General features: G+C 42.1%; 2 protein-coding genes across 2 annotated transcripts in view; one reads left to right on the top strand and one right to left on the bottom strand.

The window, feature by feature from the left end:
• Positions 1–7,393: 7,393 nt before the first annotated feature.
• On the top strand, positions 7,394–17,229 carry LOC139675288 (5-hydroxytryptamine receptor 5A-like). Its single transcript, XM_071562758.1, has 2 exons — positions 7,394–8,365; positions 16,405–17,229. The coding sequence occupies exons 1-2, from the start codon at positions 7,580–7,582 to the stop codon at positions 16,735–16,737; spliced, it is 1,119 nt and encodes a 372-aa protein (XP_071418859.1). The 5' UTR covers positions 7,394–7,579; the 3' UTR covers positions 16,738–17,229.
• Positions 17,230–22,505: 5,276 nt separating this feature from the next.
• The window catches only part of CCDC93 (CCC complex scaffolding subunit CCDC93), a 38,254-nt gene continuing 36,101 nt past the window's right edge, over positions 22,506–24,658 (bottom strand). Inside the window, exon 23 of the mRNA XM_071562233.1 lies at positions 22,506–23,679. Coding sequence (XP_071418334.1) covers positions 23,626–23,679 — 54 coding nt within the window. The 3' untranslated portion in view covers positions 22,506–23,625. The remainder of the gene's footprint in view (positions 23,680–24,658) is intronic.

Genomic DNA, 24,658 nt, shown 5'->3' on the forward strand with positions numbered 1-24,658 from the left:
TTATTTGATGTATGAGTTGATGACTCAATTTAAGCTACCAAAGCTTTAGATAGTCAAGTGAATTGCTTTCAAGCCAGTGATCTGAGGCTCAAGGGAAGTACACTCTCACAGGAAGGGTGAAAAAGGCTATGTGATGTAAAAAGAAAAAAAAATAGTAGAGGTCCCACTGTGAAGGAAGGCAAAGTGCTGACAGGACATAGCACAGGTCTGTGACTTTTGGGTTTAGTTCTACCACTTCCTGTTCAGGAGACAGTTAATTCATACACACACACACAACCCAAACTTAGGAGGGATTTTACAGAGATCTTAAAACCTAACAACTAGAAAAGAGCATGTTATTAGCCCTTGAAAAGTGGGTTGGTTGTTGGGGTTGGGTGTCATTCGAACTAAAATAATGCTGAAAAAAGCCTAGAATCAAGGGGCTAGGCATGCAGAATAAAGTCTGTCACTACTCTTAACTTTGGCTCTACTAGCTTGATTTTCTCAGGATTTTAGCTGCTTGACTTGACAGGAGAATTCATGGAACTCTTTTTGATGCTTTTGTTTGTCCAATTCTTTTAGATTTATAGATGATGTTGAGCCCTGACAATAAGAATCCAGCCTCCTGAACTGGAATGCTCTTGGCTTCTAAAAAATCTGCTGGCTTCCAACAAAGTCATAAATACCATAATGTTGCTTCTGTCAAATATCTTTATTGCACATCCACGTGGAGAAGAGAGTACTTTTTTTTTTCTCCTCTTAGCCACCATGATAAACTTTTGATATGGAGTTGTGAGGAGAGCTAGAGGAAAGATGCCATTAAGAGAAGGGAAGACAAATGGAAAATTGGGGTGCTGTCTAGAAACACATTCTCTTTGCTATATCTGTGTCATCCAGCTTAAGAACTGCATTCACTTTAGTAAAAAAAAAACAAAACCAACCTGAGCATGCTCTCCAATAGCAGTCCATCTTCGCAAACACTTTTATAAGCTGCAACACTGAAAACATAACCATCTACTATTTTTTCCCAGTTAGTCAGAACCAAAAAAAAAAAAAAATCATAGGCTCTGCAGAATCTTGTATAGCAGTTCCAAAACTTCCAAACTTTCCTCTCTATTTTGGCTGTCAGCGGAAGATGTTGAGCCACCCAGGGCTTTCTGAGCCCTCTGAGTGGTTGCCATCACCTATGCATGTTGAGAATCACAGCAATATTAGATGTGTTAATCTCAGAACTAAATCTAGATGTTTACTCTCAGGGTCTGAGAGACCATGTGAATTTGCGGGAGCTGTTGGGTCTCTGGATAAATGTTCTTGATACATTGTCACTTCTGATTTAAAACACTTTGTGTATGGGAAAACTGACCTGAGTAAGAGGTAAATTCTGCCCAACACGTTTCTCTCATTTTTATTAAGAGACCAGGGAAAGAATTTATGAAAGTACTTAGTAATACTAGTACCTACAAAATGTGATTTGAGGGCATAAATGTAACCCTAAAAATGACATTGCTAAAACACCAAAACAAAACATCCCCACCATAAAGCAACTTCATGTTTTTGTAGAAATTGTATTCACTGATATTTTTATATTCCTCTCTTAATTGTGGCAGGAGAAAAATTAGCCAAATGGTTTGTAGTACTAAAATATTTCAATATTAATTCTATATTAACTCATATATTAATTAGTATATTAATTCTTTAGTACTAGAAAAAGAATTCTTAACCAGTACTAAGCCCTGGTGCAGATGGCCTGCAGCAAAACTGTATAAAGTGCTAAATGATTGTTTAAACATTATATTTTCCCCTTCACTGCAAAATTTTATTAATATTTTTTTGGTGCTTGCCAAGTATGTGCTATTATAACTTCAGGTAAGTTCTCCATAATTGTTTTGTCTCATTTTCTACATAATTCAGGAAGGGTTTGTTTGTAAATAAAGGAATAGAATAGAATAGAATAGATTAGATTTTCAGTTGGAAGAAACTTGCTTTAAATTCACTCCACATTATAAAGGCCGTGGAGATAATTAGTAGTAATAGGTGGCCTATATGGGGAATGTTTGTGAACACTATCCAGGGAAAGATGTTTCCATCAAACTTAAGACAAATGTGAAAAGAGTTTCACAGGTTTGAAATTACCTAGAACATGAATATAAAGGCATCTGAAAACTGCAGCTTTCTTGTACACCAATTAAACTAGATATCAATAGATGTGGATTCTTAAATAACTTTGAATCTGACACTTTAAAATTTCAACATGGAAAAGCTCATACATAGTCAAAATAATAATTAAAAAAGATAAATTCTAGCTCCTCTTCAAGAATAGCAGTAGAAGAAGCTACAGTAGTCAAGATCAAGCAAATTAGATATACTCTCTTATAGTTTATTAGGTGATGGGGAATTTTTTATGTGGCCACTCTAACAGGAGGAAAGGATAATGTCAGCAAATCTGCTAGTGAACAATTCCTTTTGTATTCCTGTGATGGCCTTAGCTGTACCAGGGCTCATTATCCCATACACACTCCTGGGCAAACCTAATTAATGACAGGATACAGATCGTTGCTGACTACCCCTTGTGCTTGAAAATCTTGTTTTAGTCTCTCACATCCTTATAGGCCACATACAACTGATATTTTCATGCAAATTATTCTGTCAAGGATTTGCTCATTATTATTAATGAAGTTAATACTAGCCGGCATTTATGAGACATCCAGATTCTCCATCACATTTTCAATCATAGAAATATGGAACCAGCTGTCAAAGGGCTTTGGAAGTTTGGGGTTCTCTTGAGCAGAAATTTTCTAGATATTTCTCAACTTAATTGCAGCATTTATATAACTAAGTTTTCTGGAAAATGCTTAACAAAGGATATTGGTTTTCTGTTAAAGAGATAGCAGAGAACAGTGATAAAACTGCATTTACTTTCCTAGGACTTTTCAATCTAAAACAAAAATGGAAAATAAGTGAGTTCAGTGTAGTCCCTTTATAATGGTCTAAAAATAATCTTCCTCTATCTCTAACACATAAAACCCAACTTTTCAAAAATGTAACAGTAAATTTTATATATTTGCTATAAAAATACAGCATCATTTCACATAATGAGTCGAAATTCTGTTGTCTGGATGAATCATCATCCTCCAAAGCTGTTCCTAAGCAGCATGCTGGTCCTTGAAAATGCTTGGAAACAGGCACTGTAACAAGGCTGACCTGGGAGCTGCTGCCTGGTGAGGACAGACCCTTCCTTGGCACGACAGAGCGAAGGGGAGCTTGGACAGGAAATACAGAGGTACAGGGAGGGTTAAGCCAAGCTAAGAACTTTCAGACTGACAGAAAGAAAAAAATTATAATAAGACTGAGACTGAGTAGATTAATTTCAAGAGAGGAAGTTCTGCAAATGATGTTTGGTAAAGTGATAAGAACTAGAAAATATGTTTTGAAATTCCTCACCTCTGTCACAAGTCTCTTCTCGGTAATTTTCAGGTCCACAGGGAAAAGTGAGAACAAATGCAAAGGAAGATGTAAAGTGTTTCTACTCTTAGACTTACAAGCAGATTACTATTTTCCATCCTTTTTTTTATTTCCCATCCCTCAGAATTCTCAGCCCACAGAGTACCAAACATGCAGATGGAAAGATGACTTAGTATTTACTGTTAATTCTACCATCTAGCTCCAAGTCCTTAGTCACATATTTGTTTGCTTATTTTAAGAGCAATGAAACAGTTGGTTACACATTCCAATTCACTTCACTGAAAAAGAGAAACTATGAAGATTCAAACTGCAGTTTCTGATGCCATTGAAAAATATCAGTGAATGAAATAAAGGATTTTCTTTTTATTTTCAGTTCACTTTGTCATGGCAGCAGCTTATAATCCTGTAATCACACATAAAAATAAACTAGATCTGCGTTTAGTTTTAGTAGAAGAAAAATGTTTTATTTTTGCTTTGTTGCTTTCTTGGTGTTTGGGGGGGGTTTTAATCTATTTATCATTTTATGCAATTTGTATTTGGTTTTCTGCTGTTTAGATTACGTCAATACATGCAAGCCTGCTCCTTTTTTTATAATTCCTTCTTCTCTTTTCCAAAGTGTACCCTGGTTTCTGAAACATTGTAAAGTGTTGCCATAGCAATCTTTGAGGAGTGCTAAGCCTTTGCAGTCACAGGACAAGACAGCAGTGGGGTAATTATCAGGAAAAAATAAACCCCTTGGAGACTTTATTCAAACCTCTGCATTATAGGACTAGGTTATTTCAGCCAAGAGGAGGGAAAAAGGGAAAGATTTCAATGCATTAGACATGTGAACTGAAATGTAACTATCAGGATGTGGCACATATCATACACATCATAAATGGGAGAAGAGGGATGGGACACATGGATTCTAGAAATGGAAGATTTTAAGATTATCTGGGCTGCTTTAATGATGGCCTGCAACAAAAGCGAGGAAAACAGTTGTCTGCTTCTAAGTTCAAGAGTGGAAATAATTTGCAATGCACAAATGAGGTGTCCTCACACACAAGAAAAAGACAACCTCATTTCCTACTCATTTACAGGAGTAGGAACCAATAGATCATATCCTGGTCTGTTAGGGCCCCAAATATAAAACTTTTGCAGTTAGTCTAAGGTTTGTTTGTTTCTATGCGGTCTTTCCTTAATAGCCAAGTTAATTCAAATTGTGGCAAGATCCCTTTAGTCCTTAAGTTCACAGAATTAAACTGACAACTGTTGAAACGTTCAGAAGTTAAAGGGCTTTTTTATCTCCTGTTTCCCTGCCTGCTTTCATGTTTGGCTGCCTTTTAAATAAATAAAGTGTTGTTCAGTAATTCTTTCACTGGCATTTTAAAAGACGCATTAATTAACAAAGTGAGACACAAATTAGAAAGGAGCAATATAAGGCAAAAGCATGCGAAGCTGGTTGTAAAGCTGTCACATGCTGTCTGCCAATCCTGACAATTTTTTACCAGTGTCTGTCTCAGGTGCTGATTTAGACTTAACTTACAGCAATACTATGAAAATCTTTTTCTTGACCACCTCTGTCAGATTCTGCCTGTTGGAAGTTCAGTGCAGGACATTCAGCACTCAGAAGTCCTTTTCTTCTCATAATAAAAGCTGGTAAGTAATGCAGATAGTTTTCTCTCTGCTGCTAGCTTGCACTAGAACGCCTGTTAGAATTACTGTAGGAAAGAACAACTGAAATCATTTTTGCATTAAGGACCTGGAAAAGGATTTACTTGCTTTATTGTTCATCTGATGAGTAAAGTGGCATCCAAAAGTTAACCAACAAAACAGCCTGGTTATTCTGACTGCAGTCATTTTCCTTCATTTTTCTAACATTACATCATTGTTTAGACTCTGAAGTTGGGGACCCCTGAGTAAGACAAGCTGGATCCTGCAAGTAACACAGTGATGCTGTGAGAAGTTTGTGTTTGGTCAGATGATTCTGTTTCTTCAGTGAACATGAATGAAAATGAAGAATATTTATTTGAGCAGCATTCATTTAGACAGAACCATTCTGACCCAGAAAATATTCCTTCTCTACCTCGACAATGAGCAACAAATCTCCTGCCTCCAAACTCTGCCCCACTAGTTTGTGATGTAGGCGTGCTGCTATTTGCAAGGAAACAAACTTTACTGAACTTCTTTGGTGTTATTTACCAATGCTCAACATTTTCAAATCCCTTTGGATATCTCTCAACAGCACCACACCACCTGGTAAGGGAAAAGGTCCACTAACTCACATTGAAATAGTCCTGGTCACAGACTAAAGGGAAACAAAGAGGGTGCAAATGCTGGTAATGGGTTGTACAGGACACCGGGAAAGAAAACAGGCTGGGATAAAAGATAACTCTCAAATACTTTAGATATAACAGTTAAAGCACACTTAAAATGTTGCTCAGGTTGCTATATGATTCTGTCACACTACTACAATTACACCAAGTTGACTTGATGGTCTTAAACCTCCTTTGCCATCTTAATGATTCTATAATTTACTGAGGGTGGTGAGGCCCTGGCACAGGTTGCCCAGAGAAGTTGTAGATGCCCCTTTCCTGGAAATGTTCAAGGTCAGGTTGGATGGGACTCCGAGCAACCTGGTCTTGTGGAAGGTGTCTCTACTCATGGCAGGGGGTTGGAACAAAATGATCTTTAAGATCCCTTCCAACACAAAACATTCTGTGACTCCATATTCTGTGATTTATTACTTGGGAAGCGACAAAGCTCATCACCATATCTCTTTTATACTTAACACCCTGTTAACATCTATTGCAGACTTTAAAAAGTTTGTGTAATGGGTTTAAAATAATTTCTGAAACATCTGATTTTAGGGGTAGTTACTGGAAAGGGCCAAGAGAAGGATGTGTTTCCAGAGGCTGGGAATGTGCCCTTAGTAAAGAAACCCCGCCATAAAACTACCTCCATAAAGACAAAGATGTGCCTGGCCACTGAACAATCTGAGAGACTTTCAGAATTTTTGTTTTTCATTTTTTAAATGGAAAAATTCCCATTTAAATACTGCAGCCTTGAAATAACTCAAGTTCAGTATGCAAACCAACACTGACCTTTTCACGGCAGTGGGAAGGGGCCACTTGCTTGGTGTGATACTGTGGAGGGAGCACTGAGAGGAGCATTGCAGGAAGGGGCCGTGAGGAGGAGGGAGTGTTTTCACCTCATGCGTGCTGTGGGGAGAAGGGGGTATCTTGTCACTGCACAGGTCTGTGGGGAGACACAGATTTCAGCTGTCCATTCAGCCCTAGTGAGGCCACATCTGGAGTGCTGTGCCCATTTCTGGGCTCCTCAGCACAAGACAAAGAGCTGCTGGAGAGGGCTGGGGAGGGGGGGGGGCACAAAGGTGATGAGAGATCTGGAGCACATTTCTTATGGGGAGAGATGTGTGAGCTGGGCCTGTTTAGACTAAAGAAAACTGAGAGGGGATCTCATCGATGCATATGTAAATATCCCAAACGTGGATGGCAGAACGGTGCCAGCCTCTCGTGGTGCCCACCAACAGGATGAGAAGCAGTGGCCATAAACTAAAACACAACATGTTTCACCCCAACACGAGGAACAACTTTACACTGAGGGTGGCAGAGCACTGGAACAGCTGCACAGGGAGGTCGGGGAGTCTTCTCTGGAGACGTCCAAAACCACCTGGGCTCGTTCCTGCGTCCCCTGCTCCAGGTGTCACTGCCTTGGCAGCAGGGTTAGGCTGGATGATCTCCAGAGGTCCCTTCCAATCCTGACCATTCTGTGATGCTGTGAGACGGAGGTGTCCGGCCGCCGCACGGGGCCCGCGGGCAGCGACCGGCACGGACCGGCCACAGCGGAGCGGCCCCGTCTCCGCCACCGCCCCCGAGGCGGCCGCTGGGGCGGGGCGGGAGCGGCGGTGCCGCCTTCCCTCCCTCCTTCTCTCTTTCCCTCGCTCCCTCCTCGCTCGCCGAGGTCCCGCCGAACCTCCCGCCCTGCTCCAGCCGCCCGGGATGGGCGTGAGGAGCGGCGGGCGGCAGCGGGGGCCGCGGCACAGGGCGGGAGGCCGCCGAGCGAGGCAGCGGGGCTGGGGTCGGTGCCGGCGACCTGGGAAGGGGGAACAGTGAGGGGTCAAGCCCCGGCCACGGGCATGGCGGAGACCCTGAGCCCCTGCAGCCCACGGGGCCAGTGTCAGCCCAGCATGGGCGCCAACACCTCGTCCGCCAGCATGGACACCAACGCGTTCTCCTCAGCTGCCCCCGCTCTGATGAGCGGCAGCGTGTGGAGGAACCGGGAGCCCTTCTCCGTCTTCACCGTGCTCATCCTGACCCTGCTGGTGCTCCTGACTGTGGCCACCTTCCTCTGGAACCTGCTGGTGCTGGCGACCATCCTGCGAGTGAAGGCCTTCCACCGGGTACCCCACAACCTCGTGGCCTCCACGGCGGTGTCAGACGTGCTGGTGGCGGCCCTGGTGATGCCACTGAGCCTGGTGAAGGAGCTGTCAGCGGGGCGGAGGTGGCGGCTGGGCCGGGAGCTGTGCCTCGTGTGGGTCAGCTTCGACGTGCTGTGCTGCACCGCCAGCATCTGGAACGTGACGGCCATCGCCCTGGACCGCTACTGGTCCATCACCCGGCACCTGCAGTACACGCTGCTCACCCGCCGCCGCATCTCCAATGTGATGATCGTGCTCACCTGGGTGCTCTCCGCAGCCATCTCCCTCGCCCCGCTCTTCGGCTGGGGGGAGACCTACAGCCCTGAGCAGGAGCGCTGCCAGGTCAGCCAGGACCCCTTCTACACCATCGTCTCCACCGGCGGGGCTTTCTACCTGCCCCTCTGCGTCGTGCTCTTTGTCTACTGGAAGATCTACAAGGCGTCCAAGTTCCACATGGGGGGCCGCAGGAGTAACGTCGTGGTGCCTCTGCCCGCGGCTGCCCAGGTAAGGGTGGGTTGGGGGGAGTGCCGGGATGCGCTGGGGCTCCCCTGTGAGTTTAACTCTTCCAGACTGGACATGAGCAGTAATTAGCCAGTCAAACAGTGCCACTCTTGGAGTGTAGCTTTATTCTCAATGTTTCCTTGTGTGTCATAAGAGTAAGGGAGAGGTGCATTCACTGGCAGTCAGGAGAACCATTTAAGAATCTTCTATTTCCTCTGCATTTGCCATTCCTTGGGTTTTCTTCCTCTTTATTTCTTTTTACAGTGTTAGTGGGGTAATCAAAGATACAAGCAGACACAAACAGATCCCTAAGTCCTGTACAGAGTAAATGTATGCACATTTTATCTACCAACACAGACTTTGTGTGTCTCAATACAATTTAATAAGCAAATTATGCACTTTATTGATGTGCTTGGGCTGTTTTACCTTGAATACTGTTCACTGCATAGTGTTAAAGCAATGGGCTCTTAATTGTTTCTGGTTTAAAAATACCTCCTGCCTTAAAAACCATATCCTTCTTATCCTGAACATTGTCTGCAATCCCACATGTAGTCATTTATTTTGGGGATACACTTTGCTGACAGGAAAGCTGTGTCCCTTCAGAAGGGTTGGGATTGGCTCCTTGTGTCCCAGAAGTCACACTCTCTGCATGTCACCCCTGCACCAAGGTGCTTGGCAGTGCTCTCTGTAAACTCTCCCTGCTTTCTGCCATGTACTCTTACTCTTGCATCTGCCTGTGGAAAAATTTTTTTATGTTTTTGTGATTGCCTGTTGTACTTGCTAAGTCCAAACCCATCCCAACAGCAAAAGATGAGCTGTGTGGATGTTAAAAATACCTAAAGAGACATAGTAGGTTTCTGTTCAGTTTGGGCTAATCCTGTAGAGCTTCACTCCTCTGCTAAATCCCTCTAACTTTGATCTGGAGTCATGGTAGGAAACATTACAGTCATAAATAAAAGTCTGTAGGTTGTGTCCCCAGATTCTTGCAAGACATCACAGCACTGGCAATTACATGTGATTAGACTTGGAGATGAGGATCGTAATGCCTTGAATATATATATATATATATATTTAATATATATTGATTAATGAAGGTGTCTTCTAAGCAAAAGCATAAAATGTGTTAGAGAAGTTGAGAATGTCTCCTCTAGTAGTATTCTTTTTTTCTATGACCTTCACCCCTTGGTTTGCACCCAATTTCTTTCCAAATTGTAAATATGATGAATATGTTGCTTGGAGTTAATGTATAATCTTTCCAAGCATAAAAGCTGCTGATCAGTTGTAGTGTTTTTTTCAAGCTTTGTCTTTTATGTACACGCATTCTCGTACAGGACTACTTGTTTGGAATCTAAAATTCTTGGAAACTAAAAGAGCTGAGGCATTGCTGCTCAAACCAATCTAGAGACACATTGGTATGTCAGTTTTGGCAGAAAAAAGTCTGTCTCCAGATTGTCATAGTTCTATCTGCAAAAGCCCCTATGTGGGCCCAGCACGGCTTTTTGCTGATGGAGTGTCTGGGAGCTGGTTTAGGCTGTACTGATAAAAAAAGCTCTATCAATGTGAACTGAATCCCCATTTTGGAAGGGTTGCCAGTATAGCTGTTATTGCAATACCAGCAAATGCTCAAGCCAGTAGTTCTTCAACTTTCTCTTCTTGGCAGTGATTGACATATTAACTTCTTTTGTAACAGAGATCTTGACTCTGCAATTGGTATGTAGTGGCAACTTTCCCCACAGCAGCTCTGTTTGCTGACTTAAGTAAAAAGGGGTTTGTGATCCAGATGCAAACTTTACTGCTCACTTAAAAGAAGAGCTGATGCCCCGCTGCACACGTGCATATTAAATGAACCCGTGGATCAAGGGAGCTGGCATTCAGGATGCATTTCTTCTCAGTTTTCTTTCTAAGTTAACAGACAGAGACTTATTCACCGAGTTTTATCCTGATCTTATTTAAGCTTATAGAAGCCAGATGAATCACGTCCACAGAAACAGTAGCAGTTCCCCAGTGAATTCTGGAGGGAAATCTTCAGACACAGCATGACTGTTCCTTTGGCAAAACCCTTTTTTGTACACAAGGATGAAATTGCCAGAGTATGTGGCAAACCCAGTGAGGTGATCCAGCTTTGCCTCTCCACATCAGAGACGAGCAAACTGTCAGCATCAGCTCTGTCCTTCTCTCTGATGGGGCAAATTCTGTTCCACTTCTCTTGGTCTGGCCATCAGCTCAGCCTAATTTACCATTTCTTTCTCCCTTAATGCCTCTCCTCCCTCTGATTTCTTTCATTCCTTCCTTCTCTGAGAATGCTCACCTGTCATGCTCTCCCTGCTGACATTTTCCTTCTGTCACTGTTACTCTGGATGTGAATTGCCCTCTGCACCTGTGTCAATTCTCACTACAGGTGCCATGCACTAGTTGATTTGAAGAATATTAGAGGGATTTGTGGCAGAAGATGCCAAAGGCTGGAAGTGCTTCCCAATCTGGAGGTGGGCAATAACAGTAGCAATCCCTGCTGGGAGAGATGTCAGTGTTGCACTCAGAAATTAGCTGACAGGTAGCACTGGTTTGGAACTGTGCCCCGTGGCTGAGGTATAACCAGCTGGTTAATTCTGGGAAGTTTAAGGAGGAAAAGATTTGAGTTCATACTATTCATATGCCAGTAGGGATGCCTTGAAGAAACAGATGCACCAAGTGGAACAGTGATGGTGGTACATTGATCTTCTTGCACTGTTGCTTTTCAGCCAACAGAGCAGGCACCAAAGTGCTGATAGATAGATAGACAGACAGACAGACACATGTGTCTCTGTGTGTGTCTGTGTGTGTGTATGGTTGGGGTTATTTTCCACAGAGAAAAGGAATTTCTTCCAAACTGGGAGCTGGCATACATACCTTAGCTTTCTATACTTTTACAGAGCTCCAGAATAGAATAGTTACAAAATACCTATTTTGAGTAATTTTTCAGTTGAAATTGTACTTTTTTATTTTTTTGAAAAACACTTTTTAAAACCCCTGAAAAAATCAGATGAGGGAGATGGATGTGAAACCTCTGAGGTTCTTCTAATTTTAATGAGAGCTTGTTTCTTGCTTTCCTTTGAAACAAAAAAAAAATTGCAGAATGGGGATCCTAAATTAAGCTGGTGCTTTTATAATTGCTTGTTTGCTAGTTATGAAACTGTTGGTTATGAAGTGAATTCTGCAGGCAATAATGACGTGGGTGATCCTTGTGAAAAACACAGTGACATGCCATCACTGACAGAGAGCTATTCTCTGTCACACATTGTTGACAGCAGGTAATAATTCTCTATCTAAACAGTCCAATTGAAATAAATGAAACTGCTTGAAAAACAGCAGGTTCTGCTGGATAAAGCCCTTTTAAATCAGTGAAGTCCCTTGTAGCATAGGCTTTGCCCAGCAACCCCATGGATGTCAGAATCCGAATGTCTGGATTACTTACAAGTAACAAATGCAGAGTTAGGACTAAATTTCTATCTGAAGAGTTAAAAATAAAGTTCTGTTGCTGGCTGGGCAATTTATTGGTATTTTTGTTGTTGTTTTTCTTTTCCTCAATGCATGAAAAATAAGGCATGATCCAAAACTTACTTTTTGTGAGAGTTCTTCCCACTTTAGACAGTATCAGGCCCAGAGCTCCAGCAATGTAATGTTACTCTTCACCTTGGCCCCTTCAGCTTCTTCAACTCACTTAACCAGTCAAGACAATGTGAGAGAGAAACAGATTCTTCTCTGAAGGGGTCACAGGCCTTCCATTTCTTATTTCTGTGTTTGACTGTACAAGTAGACAAAATGGGTCAGGAAATGAAGTTCAATTGTCTGGAAGAGTGGCAGTAAATATTAGTTAGGAGAAAGGTAAGGCAGGGAGCAAAGTGGAGTAGCTAGTGATTTCCTGGGAAAAATACAGAGTTATTCCTGCTTGCAGCAAAAGAAACCCCTGGGAGGTGTCTTTCTCCATATCAAATGAACTGCTTCTCTTATTGGTGGACCATCCAAGAAAGTGAAGACATTCCTATGTTTTGATCCTTCATTGTGCATTTCAATTTCTTGTGTTCTTGTTCAAAGAACAAGAAGTGCTAAAGCTGCACTGAGACAATAACAACCTTTGCTGAATCACACTGTAGTAAGCAAAATTCTGAATTTGTGGTAGTAATCCAGATTTGATTGAAGTTCATTATCTTTACTTGTTTTGCTATTGCAGGCCCTGTTGGTGCAGGACAAACACACAGAGAGTATCTGCCACAAGGGACCATTAATAACAATCATTAAGGCTATAGGGAACATTTTTAATCAAGGTGTTTTGTCAGAAGCTCCTTGGTGACATGTTCTCTATGACACTGCTAGGAACACAGGAACTGGGAACATACAGCTCTAGGAACATGTAGCCATTTAGTAGTAGTGATTCATTGGAGACAGACAGTGAGGTGGCATTGATCTGTAACTGCTTATCAATGCACAGAAGAATAAACTCTGAAACTAAAACCAAACTCCTTTGTGTCAGTAGAAGAATTTGTACTTGAGAGCTCATTTCTTTCATTTACTCCTTGTTATTCTCCCTGGTAAGCTGTTAACTCTGCACTTCTCAGAGGCTGTTGTCCTGGAAATAGCTGATTTCATGAATGCAGAGCCTAATTCGGGCCTCAGAGTAGCAGTCCTTTAGTGCCAGTTATTTCTCCACTGCTCTGGATCCATAGATCCTGGAGTGGTGCCTGGGCAGATAGAAGGAAGTCTGTGCCCAAGGCATAGTGTACTGCTAAACACTGAGTGACATCAGTGTTCAACACCACGCAGATGCTCACAATGAGAGATGTTCCTGATATAACCTCAGACATCTCCATGGACTGCTTTAAGGTACAGTCTGTGACCACCTTTTCCACTGTCACAACCTGCTCATCAGTAGACCCAAAATGGGCTTGTCCTTGGTTTCACGTGGTACAGGGATGATGGTCACGTATTGTGATTTACACTAGAGACTGGAATCCATGCAAAGGCTCCAGCATTGGCACTGGGAGCTGCAGATGTGATATAGTCAGAGCTGTGTTTAGTTCAAGCAAATCACAACTGTCAACTGAAAAGCAGGTAAGTAATTTTTTTGATGTGTGTTCTTGTTCAGACAATGCCAAATTAGGGTGGATTACCCAATGACTGCATAAGGGAGGGAAACCTTCGGTGTAGCTCCGCTGCCAGCACTGTGTACCTCAGGTTTTGCCTGTGGCAGCTAATTTACTTTCTGTGAACTTTGTGTGGGTTGTCTTAAAGCAAGTATCCGTAACAATGTGGTCTTGGGGGCTGATAGCTGTAGCAAAGATAATCTTGCGCCAACAAGGCCAGGGAGATGAGTCAGGTCTGCAGCAAATCATATAGAGAGCAACAAAACGAAAATTAAAAAAAAAATAAAAGAAGCGATAATGAAAGATTGGACTTGCACAGCTTTACCGTCTGCACTGATACATGTTTTCTGATGTGAATGGCTTAACTTTAAAAAATGTATCGGTCTTGTTCCCTGAGGAATGAGAACCCATAGGAGGGATGAGATGCCTGAGATCCTGCGGGAGGTGTGGATGGTGACTGGGCAGGTGGGGGAGCGCTGGCGCGTTTCCAGGGCACTGAGCACGGGAGTGCTGAGCACGGGGCCTTGCTAGAAACCCTCTGTAAATTCGGGGCCCTTTTGTGACGGTACCAAGCCAGGAGCAGTGCCGGCGGCTCTCAGGTCTGCCAGGTGCAGCACTCACGCCGGGGGCTGGCCCTGGAGCATTCCCATGCTGGGAATGCCGGCAGGTAGGTCTGGTGGAGGAGCTCAGCAGCCACCTGAGCCAGGGTGGGTCCCCAGCGGATGCGGGTGCTGCTCCGATGGAAACAAGGTACGGGCTGAGTGCTGGACATCGTGGGGCAGGGACAGCTGAGCTTCCACAGAGCTTCCAGCAGGTCTGCTCAAGGCACCGGGGGAAAAACCGCTGAACAGGGATACCAGTTAGCTTTTCAAGAACAGTTTGTGTCTCCTTTTCAAGGGATTTCTTATGGCCAACTGAAGCAAAGTATCTCCAGTCTGCCACGCTGCTTATTTAATGGAAGGTTCCCTAACAGATTTCATTATATTTCTTAAAGGACCAGACTGGTATTTTCGCTGTTGTTAATATTATTACTGCTGTTAATACAACATTATCCAGAAGTCTCAGGCAACACTAGTGAAAAACCCAAATGAAAACATAGCTGTGATATCAGAGAAAGTAGAAATTAGGTAAACAGGAAGACAACTGCTGTCCTGTAATTTACAAAACAGACCATGATCTATTTTCACTTGCTATTTAGTATTCAGAGGCTGGATCTAATAACCAGTGAAGTCTGGGAAAGCTCCTTTGACTTCAATAGGAGCTTGACCAGACTGTAAGTGCAGGCTTTATTAGGGAAAACACCTGAGGACTGCAGTATCTTCTATCAAAATAAATGAAATAATTTTTTCTTACAATATGCAATTAAATGATAAAAGGGTCACTGCTCGTAAATGCTGCAGTTAAGTCATAAGCCTTTTAAAACCTGAAGTAGCAAAAAGGCTTTGATTCGATGATGATAGCACACTGCAAGCTCTATCTTTTGAGCAAGAGTTCAAGGTTAAGCATAATACCAAATTGTGCCCAATGCTAGTGACAAAGTCCTTTATATGGCTCTTCCCAAGAGGCACACACACTTATGTAACTATTCCTAGGGGCTAAGACATAATCTTTCAGGTTTGCTTGTCACAAATTTGTCCTCATGTCATATATTCATCCCTTTTTCAGAGTGTGATTAAGAATGTGCAGAGCAAGGCCTTCTACAGACAAATGGTGTGATCCTTGCTACATGAGGGGTGTCTCATTTTAATTGTCAGAACAGATGTGATTTTCATTTTCCTCCATTATTTGCCTGCGACCATAATCTGCTGCTCTGACATTCTGCAGTCATGTCTCATGTCTGGGGGTGCAGACAGGGATATCCATCTTGAAGAGTGATTGTTAAGCCATTGCCAGTGCTTCCCTCTCTGAGCTGCCATGCTCATATTAAGTAGAGGCCCTCCATTAATTATACAGCTTGCACAAAGGTGGTGCATGTGTGTGGGATATGTAGCTAATTTAACAACAAGCCACCTTTGGAGTGCTGTCAGAGTCTTGCAGTGCCTGTGAATTATCACTTGGGCAAATTTTAGAGCCTCAGGTTGCATCCTTAAACTGTTTCTTTTATTGTGCTCTCCTCACAACTGTAGGGCCTAGAAAAACTTTAATACTGAAGATACTTCAGATTAAAATCACAAGGGAGTATCTTCTAGTTAAGATCTAAGCACATTAATGACTTGTGCCCAGAACCTGTTTGCCACAGTCTGGCTGTCACCCAGAGCACTGTGCTGTACTCACTGCACAGATGAATGTCCTCCCTTAAAGGGGACGGGAGGAGACACGAAGTGCTGTCAGCAGCCTGGAGTAACTGAAATTTACTCCTCTCTTGTGTAACTTCTGCTGAAGCCACAGTTTGAACTGAAGGCAAATTGAAATGGTGTTTTTCTGGCAATGGAGTACTTTTTGAGAGAATACAGAGCCACAGAATGGTTGGGGTTGTAAGGGACCTCCGGAGATCATGTAGTTCAACCCTTCTGTTAAAGCAGTTCATCTAGAGCAGGTCTAAAGGACCCTAAAGGCCATGTAGCTGCGTGAGTCTAGTGTAGGGATATGCAGAAGGCACATACCTTTTTTAGCCTGCCTTAACAACATAATTTTTCACTAGGTACCAACGCATTCAATAAAATAAACTGAAAAAGAATCTCACAATATACATGGCATCAGTTACTTTTGTTTAGCTCCCTTTGTCAGTCACGCTTGGCAGCTTTTCCAAGGTAATGAGAAGTCTGGTAACTTTGGCACTCTAGGGCATTTTCTTTCTTTTAACGTGGAAGGAATGGAGTAGAGGCCTTTTGTGGTAGGTGCACAGATGTTTTGCTGTCACTTAAACGTAATACTTCACACAAATAAACTGCCTTGGTAAGAAACTATGTTTGCTTTTGTTTTGAGGTGAAGGAAACTTTGCAAGAACCACAGATGGTGTTTACAGCTCGTCATGCCGCTATCACTTTCCAGACAGATGGAGAAACATGGAGAGAACAGAAAGAGAAAAAGGCAGCTCTGATGGTTGGCATCTTAATTGGAGTTTTTGTACTGTGCTGGATCCCTTTCTTCATCACAGAATTAATAAGTCCCCTCTGTTCCTGCAACATCCCACCCGTCTGGAAAAGCATCTTTCTTTGGCTTGGCTACTCAAATTCTTTCTTTAATCCTCTCATTTATACAGCATTTAACAAAAATTACAACAATGCCTTCAAGAACCTTTTTGTAAAGCAGAGATAAAAGGGGACACAGAGGAGAAAATGATTCCTCTATTGTATAATATAGAGATTTTTTGAGGGAAACATGCCTGTGATATGTACAGTTTTCATGCACAAGAGCTTCTTGAGGGGATTTAGAAACAATGAAAAAGAACATGGAAGATGTTTGGATATAAACTGACTGTCAGTTTACAGTTCGCCCTTGGAAATACATATGTGCTGCTCCAGGGTTTGGCAGAGAAGGTGTAAGCAGTGAATACCTCCTGTCTGCTCTTGGAATCAACATGTGCTGAGGTCTGCAGGCGAAGCGCTGTGTGTGTCTGATACTATGACTGTCAAACCCAACATGACTGATCTCATCCAACCTAAGGTGCCATCCTGGAGCTCTCTCATCATTAGCAAAGGCACCAGTGGGAGCTGCTAATTGAGCAATATCAAAATGTTTGTGATTGGGGCAGGATTTTGGCTTAATTTCTGAGATGTATTTGGAAGGGAATAAATATGCTGTATTCAATCAGTTGTTGAGTTGATGTGAAATTAAAATAGATGACTAAGCAGCTCAGAAACATGCCCTGATATGATTGAAGGGCTGTGTGTGTCCTAGCAAGCAGTGCTTGGTGGGCAGGCTTGGTGAAACATGGGTCAGTTGTGCCCCTTGGAGTCCCCTGGGAGTGAAATTTTAGTCAAATGTAAAATTATTCAGAGCTTCCAAGAATGTGCTCTCACTCCTTGCACAGGAGGAGGATTTACCCTGGAGTTTTCACCTGAGTTGTACCCTTACTCTGCTTGGCTCAGGCTCTCTCAGTTTTATGAAACCCAGGAGAGCACAAGATAGACCCACAATACCTCCAAATGAATGGGGACTGGATGCATTACTATTTCATGCTGCTATAAAACTGAACTTGCATCTGTGTTACAAACACTAAACATGGTGTGCAGCCACAAGGTTTGCTGGCAGCAACATGTGGCTGCTTGGCAGCGGTAGGTGAGTATCTGCACTGTGTCTGGGGTCCTTGCACCATAAGTCTGCTCATCACCCTCCCTGAGTAAAGTCCACAATTTGTCAGCTTGCATCTTTCTACTGTAAGAAAGGTGTTGATACTATCAAGCCTAAGTGACTCCCAAAACTGACTCAAAACAAAGCCTTAAACTTTCTCCACGATCCAACAAACACTCCTGTCCCAACAATATACACATAAATAAATGAAGCATTTCCTTGCATACTGCCAAGTCCATCTCCCTTCATATTGTTCCTCTAGGGGGTTTCATTTCCCCCTCTGCCCTGAGGGAGAGAGCTGACAGCAGCATCTCTGAGTATTTTTAGCATGGCAGCTTATTACTGACATGGAGTTCCAGCACCCTCTTGCATCTTTCCCAAAAGCTTCCTTAGCTACTGTAAGGGTAAACCATCACAACTCCCTCAGAAGCTGAGGCTTAATCATTTACACTGCCCTTCTTTGCTAGTTTTGTGTTTTCTGCTGCTTAAACAACCCTTTGATTCATAGCATACCCTTGGGCAAAACCAGCTGCCCAGGGTGACTAAAAGTCAGGAATTTCAGCTGCAGCAATCTGTACCACTGGCATCTTCATCTCACCGCAGCTTCTCACACTCATGTCTGACATGACAGTTACTGACCCAATAGGCATTCCATTGATGCCAGTGCTGAGCATGAAGCTCCTACCAAAGCCTTGGTATCCTGGCAGTCTCTCCCAGGCAATGGCAGCCAGGGACTGATGTCCTGGGCAGCCATGTCAGTGAGATATTACCAAGCAGTAGCTTGTATATTATGAGAAACAAAATGATGCAGCCTTTATTTCCTTAACTTTAAAGCAGAGTTAAACTTTAACAGTTAACTTTTAAGCTACTGTAGTGTATCCTAAAGTGATTCATGTACCTGATGATGTCAAATTGAGCTTAGTGTCAGCTATACGGGCAACTTAGACCGAGGCAAGTTTCAGCTCCTTTCTAAATAAGTGATTTAAAGAAATGCCATCAAAGCACACGTTCCTCCAGCTCCTTAAGGGAGTCTGGCTGTACCTCACGCTGGGTGCACAGCGTGTGGGGAGGTCGGGCACTGGTACTTCACACCTGCAGTGCTGTGACAGTCCAGTGTGACCTTCTGTGCCTGCAGCCACAGCCACTTGTGTGTCTTGCATTCCTGCAGAGGCTGCTTCTCTCAATTTCAGTGGGAATTCAGAAATTTTAATAACCTGGAATTTCAAAGCTGTTAGACAGTGGCTCAGACTTAAATGCCAATTTAAATAATTTTCCCTCATGACTCTCACCTTGCCTGCATATGGAATAGCTACCATTTAAACTACTGTTTGGACGTTTAATTAAACAGAAGGAAGACACATATGTAAGAGACTGAAAGTTACTAAAACCCAGAGGCCTTTTTCAGAAGCTCTGACAAATTTTTCAAGTCAATTGAATTTTTCATGTAAGAGAGTCACTGCTCTAAAAATCTTAAAATCCAAACAGATGGCATGTAAGGAGGAATTGAACAGATCATCTTGAGCTGCTGTTGAAAAGTGTACAAATCTCCTGCATGTGGCATTTCTGAAGTTTCTAATAATCATGTTTTCACCAAATTTTAGTGCCTGTACCCCCTTTGCCTGGTAAGACAAGCCATTACTATCGCACAAACCCAATGCCAACACCCTGCTGCACTGAAGTAAAGGCCCACCACAGACTGTGGCTGCAGCATTGGCAGTGATTCTTGTTCCACCTGTAGGTGCCAGCTGACCAGGGCAACACCTGGCTCTGGTTCTGGCACAGGAACCCTCCCTGTGCCAGAAGGTACATTTTAGTGTGGCTTGGCAGCTGGAACTTGGGAGAACACTGCAGAGCTGTGAGGCCACGGTGCAGGTCAGTGCAGCTGCACACCTGCACAGGTATTGCTGCAGTTGCAGCAGGGTACCCTCAGCAAGGGGCAGAGCTGGGAGCAGGGCACTGAAGCAGCACAGTGCCGCTCTCCACCTCCTCAAGGATAAATTTAGCTTCCTTAGGAGGCGAGTCCAAGCCTCTGTAATTTTGCTGCAAGAAGTTCTGAAGATAACTAGCTGTTGCTCTGCCCACCCAGGCATCTGTGACAACAGTGAGCGTTATAGAGTGACAGGCTTGCACAGCAACCAGCCGGCTTCATATGCACCCAGAGGCGGTGAGAAGCAAGTGGGGCTTTCACTTCATTACATCGGCTTTAGAAAGCTCTTAATAAAATCAGCTTTCCACACTGGCTCTAATTGCAGACTGCATTTAGAAGAACAGCAACACATACTGAGGATTTAAAATCCTGTTTTTTAATCAAATGAAAGTTGAGCTTACTGTAGGGCAAAGAAATATGTTATCTGGAGTTACAGTCTAACCCCTGCTGGGTGCTGCTTCCCACTCAAAGCTAGAAAAGGTGTTCCCATCCCCTGGCCTCCTGCACAGCTTCACCCTTCCATTTGTGTGCCAAACCCAGTGACCGGGTGCAAAGGGACCATAACTGTTGGATAGTCATCAACCCTAATTAAAAAATTTTCTCACTGTGGATAATGTTCTATGTCCCTTGGTACTTTATTTCTGTGATTAATTACTCTCATTACTAAAGCTTGCAACTTTATTTTAATTGAAAAAAGAGTAAAATCAAGCATGCAAGGATTCTTCTTTCTGGCACTTAAGCATTAGGGTTTGGATCTGACACTATTGTGGTTCAGTTATCCTTGGCTTCATGATGGACCAAAGGATATATAGAAAATAAAACTCCCATATGAACTAAGATAAATGGACTAAATAAATGACATGGTATTAGGGCTATCCAAATACAAAAACCAAAACAAACAAAAAAAAGAAGGTATTCTAAAGGAATTCTAAAGGTATTCATTTTGCAGAGCTTAAGGCATATGGTCATTTATTTCCCCAAATATTAGCTGCCAATTTGGAGTAGAGCAATCACCTCTGCTTGTACACAGTGGACTCCTAGCCTTAAATTTTATTTCCTCACACTGAAACTGCTCCTAGAAAACCTCCCTGGAGTCTATTGCTCAGCAGAAGGGCATTGCTGCATCCTGCAGCAAGGCTCTGAGAATCCTGCAGCAGCTGTCTGAAGACCCAAGTTTGTTGTTGGAATCCAGACTGTGCAGACATTAAAGGGCTTTGGAAGATGAGTGTGAACAGAAAATGCTAATAACCCTCTATACTCCTTTCCCAGGAGCCCCACATCCATGCCACAGCCTCCCCAATGGAAGCTCATCATTAATTCATTATTGTACCCAGGAGTTGCTGATCTCATCCACACCCAAACCCTGCTCCTGACGAGCCGAGTTCACAGCAGCTGCAGCCAGGGCTGTGCACACACTGCACAAATAAACAGCTGGGGTTCAAACCTCTTTTAGGTAACAGGCTATCCTTAGAGAATGTCACTCACCACCCAAATAAGCAAGATTTGTGTATGGCCCTGGCATGTGTCCTACTTACAAGCCTCATTTGGCAATGCTGTTCAGAGGAGGTGGGTGCACCAGCCAGGCACAGCCCTCCAGCTGTTTTGCATGAGTACCAGCAGTTTATTCATCAGCATATCAAAACAATTAAATTTATTGAGATGCAAATTAAAACTAGGAGTCAGCTCTAGCAAATAAAAAAAGAAATGAAGTTTTGCTGCAAGTCCTGTAAATGGTACTTTACAAGCCTGGTAACACCAAATGAATTCAGGGCAAGACCTTTCTCTTCAAAGAAATCCAGAAACTTCTGAGAAACTCTTACTCCTCCCTTGAAAACAACTAATATAGAGAATTAAGAGAGATTCCTTTTGCTATTGGTTCCTTCCGAGGTATGAGAAGAAATGGCACCCAACACATACAGCCTGTGCCAGTAAATAAGGAATGGCTGATGTAACTTTTCATATCCCTCCAGCCTTTTTCTTCTCATTTTCACATGGGTCTGAAAGCAAAGAGAATGTCCATCTGCCCTGGTTTCCACCTATTGTAGACAGTCAATTATAACTTAGACTCTGATTTATTCTCTGTAAGTAATAAATGCATCTTCACAAACCTCAGATTTATATCTTAGTCAAAATTACAAACTCTTAGTGATAGCAACAGATGTAACATTTTTATACTCCTTGTGTTTTTAGCAGGTAAGCATAAAAGTTAAACCTTATAGTGAACAAATAATCACATAATTTATTCTACATTCAAGTTCATTACTTATCCTACCTCGGGAATTTTGCTTGATGGCTAAAGTGATTTTGATGAAAATGGTAAAACCCAAATTGAAATGTCCACTCAAGTTACTGCTTTAGAATGGCATGGTACACAAATACAGCACAGCTTGAATTCTCAAACAGGTTTTCATGTTGCCAAAGATGAATTATTCAATTTACAAAGTAGAAAGAGCATTGCAGTTTTCATAGAGGCAGTTTGTAGACAGACATGATGCCTCCCAATATCAAAGCTGACTACAAAATCTGCAGTAGCACTCAATATGGCTTTCCTTCTTTGAAGGAGTCCTGAGTGTAAATTTTTCCTTCTTTGAAGGGACTCATGATCTGATTTTGCCTTCCTTATTTTGCTAGCCCTGGGTAGATTGACTTTTTGAATAAAGACAAGAGGAGCAGCCTGTGTCTATTCAGTCCCTGACTAGTGTGGGGGACCAAGGTACCAGTTGGCTCAGTAGAAAAGGTTTTCTTTCTGTTTGTGCTGAAGGAACAGGATGTCACAAAAGCAGCATGTCACTTGACTATTGAGACAATTCATCTTTTAAGGCTTCTAGGGCAAGTTCCACCTTAAAGACATGACAGCAGAATGTCACTGGATTCCAAACATTCTTTATTTTATATTTGCTGCCATAGAAAGTAATCAAACAGCACTGTCATCAAGGTCATTGGGAAAAAGGAACATGGATTTCTTCTCCTGAAGATGTGATGTGCATTAAGAAGTTACTCCAAAATTCTGGTGTTAAGTACAAAAAAGCAACTGTTTGAATTATAAAATACTGTATATACAGATATAAAAATGTTTCAGAAAGTGTCCCACAAAGTTTCTAAATTTTCAAGAGCAAATCTTCAGCAGGGTAAGCAGGTCGTTGTCTTCAAAGGTGAACATCAATTCATTTGAGCAGAATGTCTCAATCTTTATCTTCCTATGTTACAGGTGATAGACTGATTTTCATCCCAGCCAGGGATAGCATGGCGGTCCTAGTGATTAAGGAGTTTTTTCCTGGAGCTATTAATTTAACAAGCATACTCTCTATATATAAAAATGAAATTTCAAAGAAATTTATACAACAGCTAGACTTTATAAAAATATAGATCTATAATTTTACACCATGATTTATCCAAGGTAAGTATCTATTTTCTTATGTCTTAACCATTAGAAATTAATTTTTACCCTTTTGAATCCTATCTATGGCTAGACTGTAAATTAAAGTAATGTGAAGTTATTTGCTGGAGAAGCAAGTTTCAAGAATCTCATTCTGTGGGTTTTTTGGGGGCCAAAATTAACAAAATAGTGAATTCTGTAGTGTTCATCTTGTGGTATTGGACACACTACACAGTACATATATACTTATTCAACAATCTTGACCTAATTCAGTGTTAAAACTCAAATAAAAAACATCCCCACTGTCCTTACTGTGGAAAAACCCCCAACAAACCCAAACCCAAATAAATAAAATTAGACAATATTTCTATTTTGCTGTACTGTGTTAACTCTTTACTCTGTAGTGGAGGCAAAAATGAATAATACAGCCAAGTGATGAGGGACTGCAAACTGAACACATATTGAAAAAACAGACTTTTACAGCTGTGTGTATATATTTTTATATATATCTATATATATATATATACATCTACATTGAAGTTGTAACTGTCACCTCACAAAAGAGATTCAGTGGACTGAAGAATCTATAAATTTCACCAGCTGGAGTTTTTCAGGAAGAACCGGCTTTCAGCTTGGACAGCAGCATTTCATTCTTACGGCATTCCTGTGAACAGAAAGCAAATACAGAAGGAGGTGGTTGTTCTTTGCTAGTTGTATCTCCACATCAACAAAACCTAATCCTTTCTTTTGTTTAGAAAGATCTCCAAAATCCAAAGTAGTCTGGAGCAAGAGATGAGCTGAAGATAATTCCAATTCATCCATAATGTTATTCCAATGGTAATATTCACTAAACTTTATGACATGCAGGCCAAAAGGAACCCCGCTTGACCATTTATCTAAAGTTGTTACAAGTAGCTAAAGCAAATCCGGCTTTTTACTTACAAATAGAATAAATTTGAGGTGGACTTGTAGGTGATCTGTAACTTCACAGGACAGTTTGCAAAAAAGTCAGTGTTCAGTGAACAACTCTAGGTCAAGAAATGTATTTACATAAGCACACGCCACCTGTGTTCAGTTCCATGACCACGACTTCATTTATTTTAAGGGGAGCAAGGTTGAGAAGAAGTTTCATCACGTGGCAATGGAAGAAAGATAGGCTAATAAATAAATGAACCTCCACCTAAGTTCTGCAATTAGGACATAAAATTCTGTATGTCAGACAAGTAGCTGAACAGTCCCTGTCATCCTCCCAGAGTATATTGTTTGAAACAGGAAGGAACCATCTCAGAACAAAGCAGGACAAATTATAGAAAGATGTTTTTCCTGGAACATTTGAAGCCAAAGGACAATTTTTCCTAGCAGAAGTCCTTTGTCATTCATTTTCATAGAGACAAGAAATAGCAGAAGCGCTTGATGATTAAATGCTTGGGAAAGGCTGGATCAATGAAGTGCTAAACGGTGCTTTCACAGTCATTAGACAACAAGGCTGGTTCCCAAAGGTATTTGTAACTACCAAGACTCTGCATTTCCTCCCCAGTTCACACACATTCCCACAACTCTCTTTGATCCAGTACCTAACTGCTCCCAGGTTTTCAAGAGATTCCACCTTGCAAATAAATATGCACCTCGCTTGGTAAATATGC

This window comes from Pithys albifrons, chromosome 8 (assembly GCF_047495875.1).
Source record: "Pithys albifrons albifrons isolate INPA30051 chromosome 8, PitAlb_v1, whole genome shotgun sequence".
Taxonomy (NCBI): domain Eukaryota; kingdom Metazoa; phylum Chordata; class Aves; order Passeriformes; family Thamnophilidae; genus Pithys; species Pithys albifrons.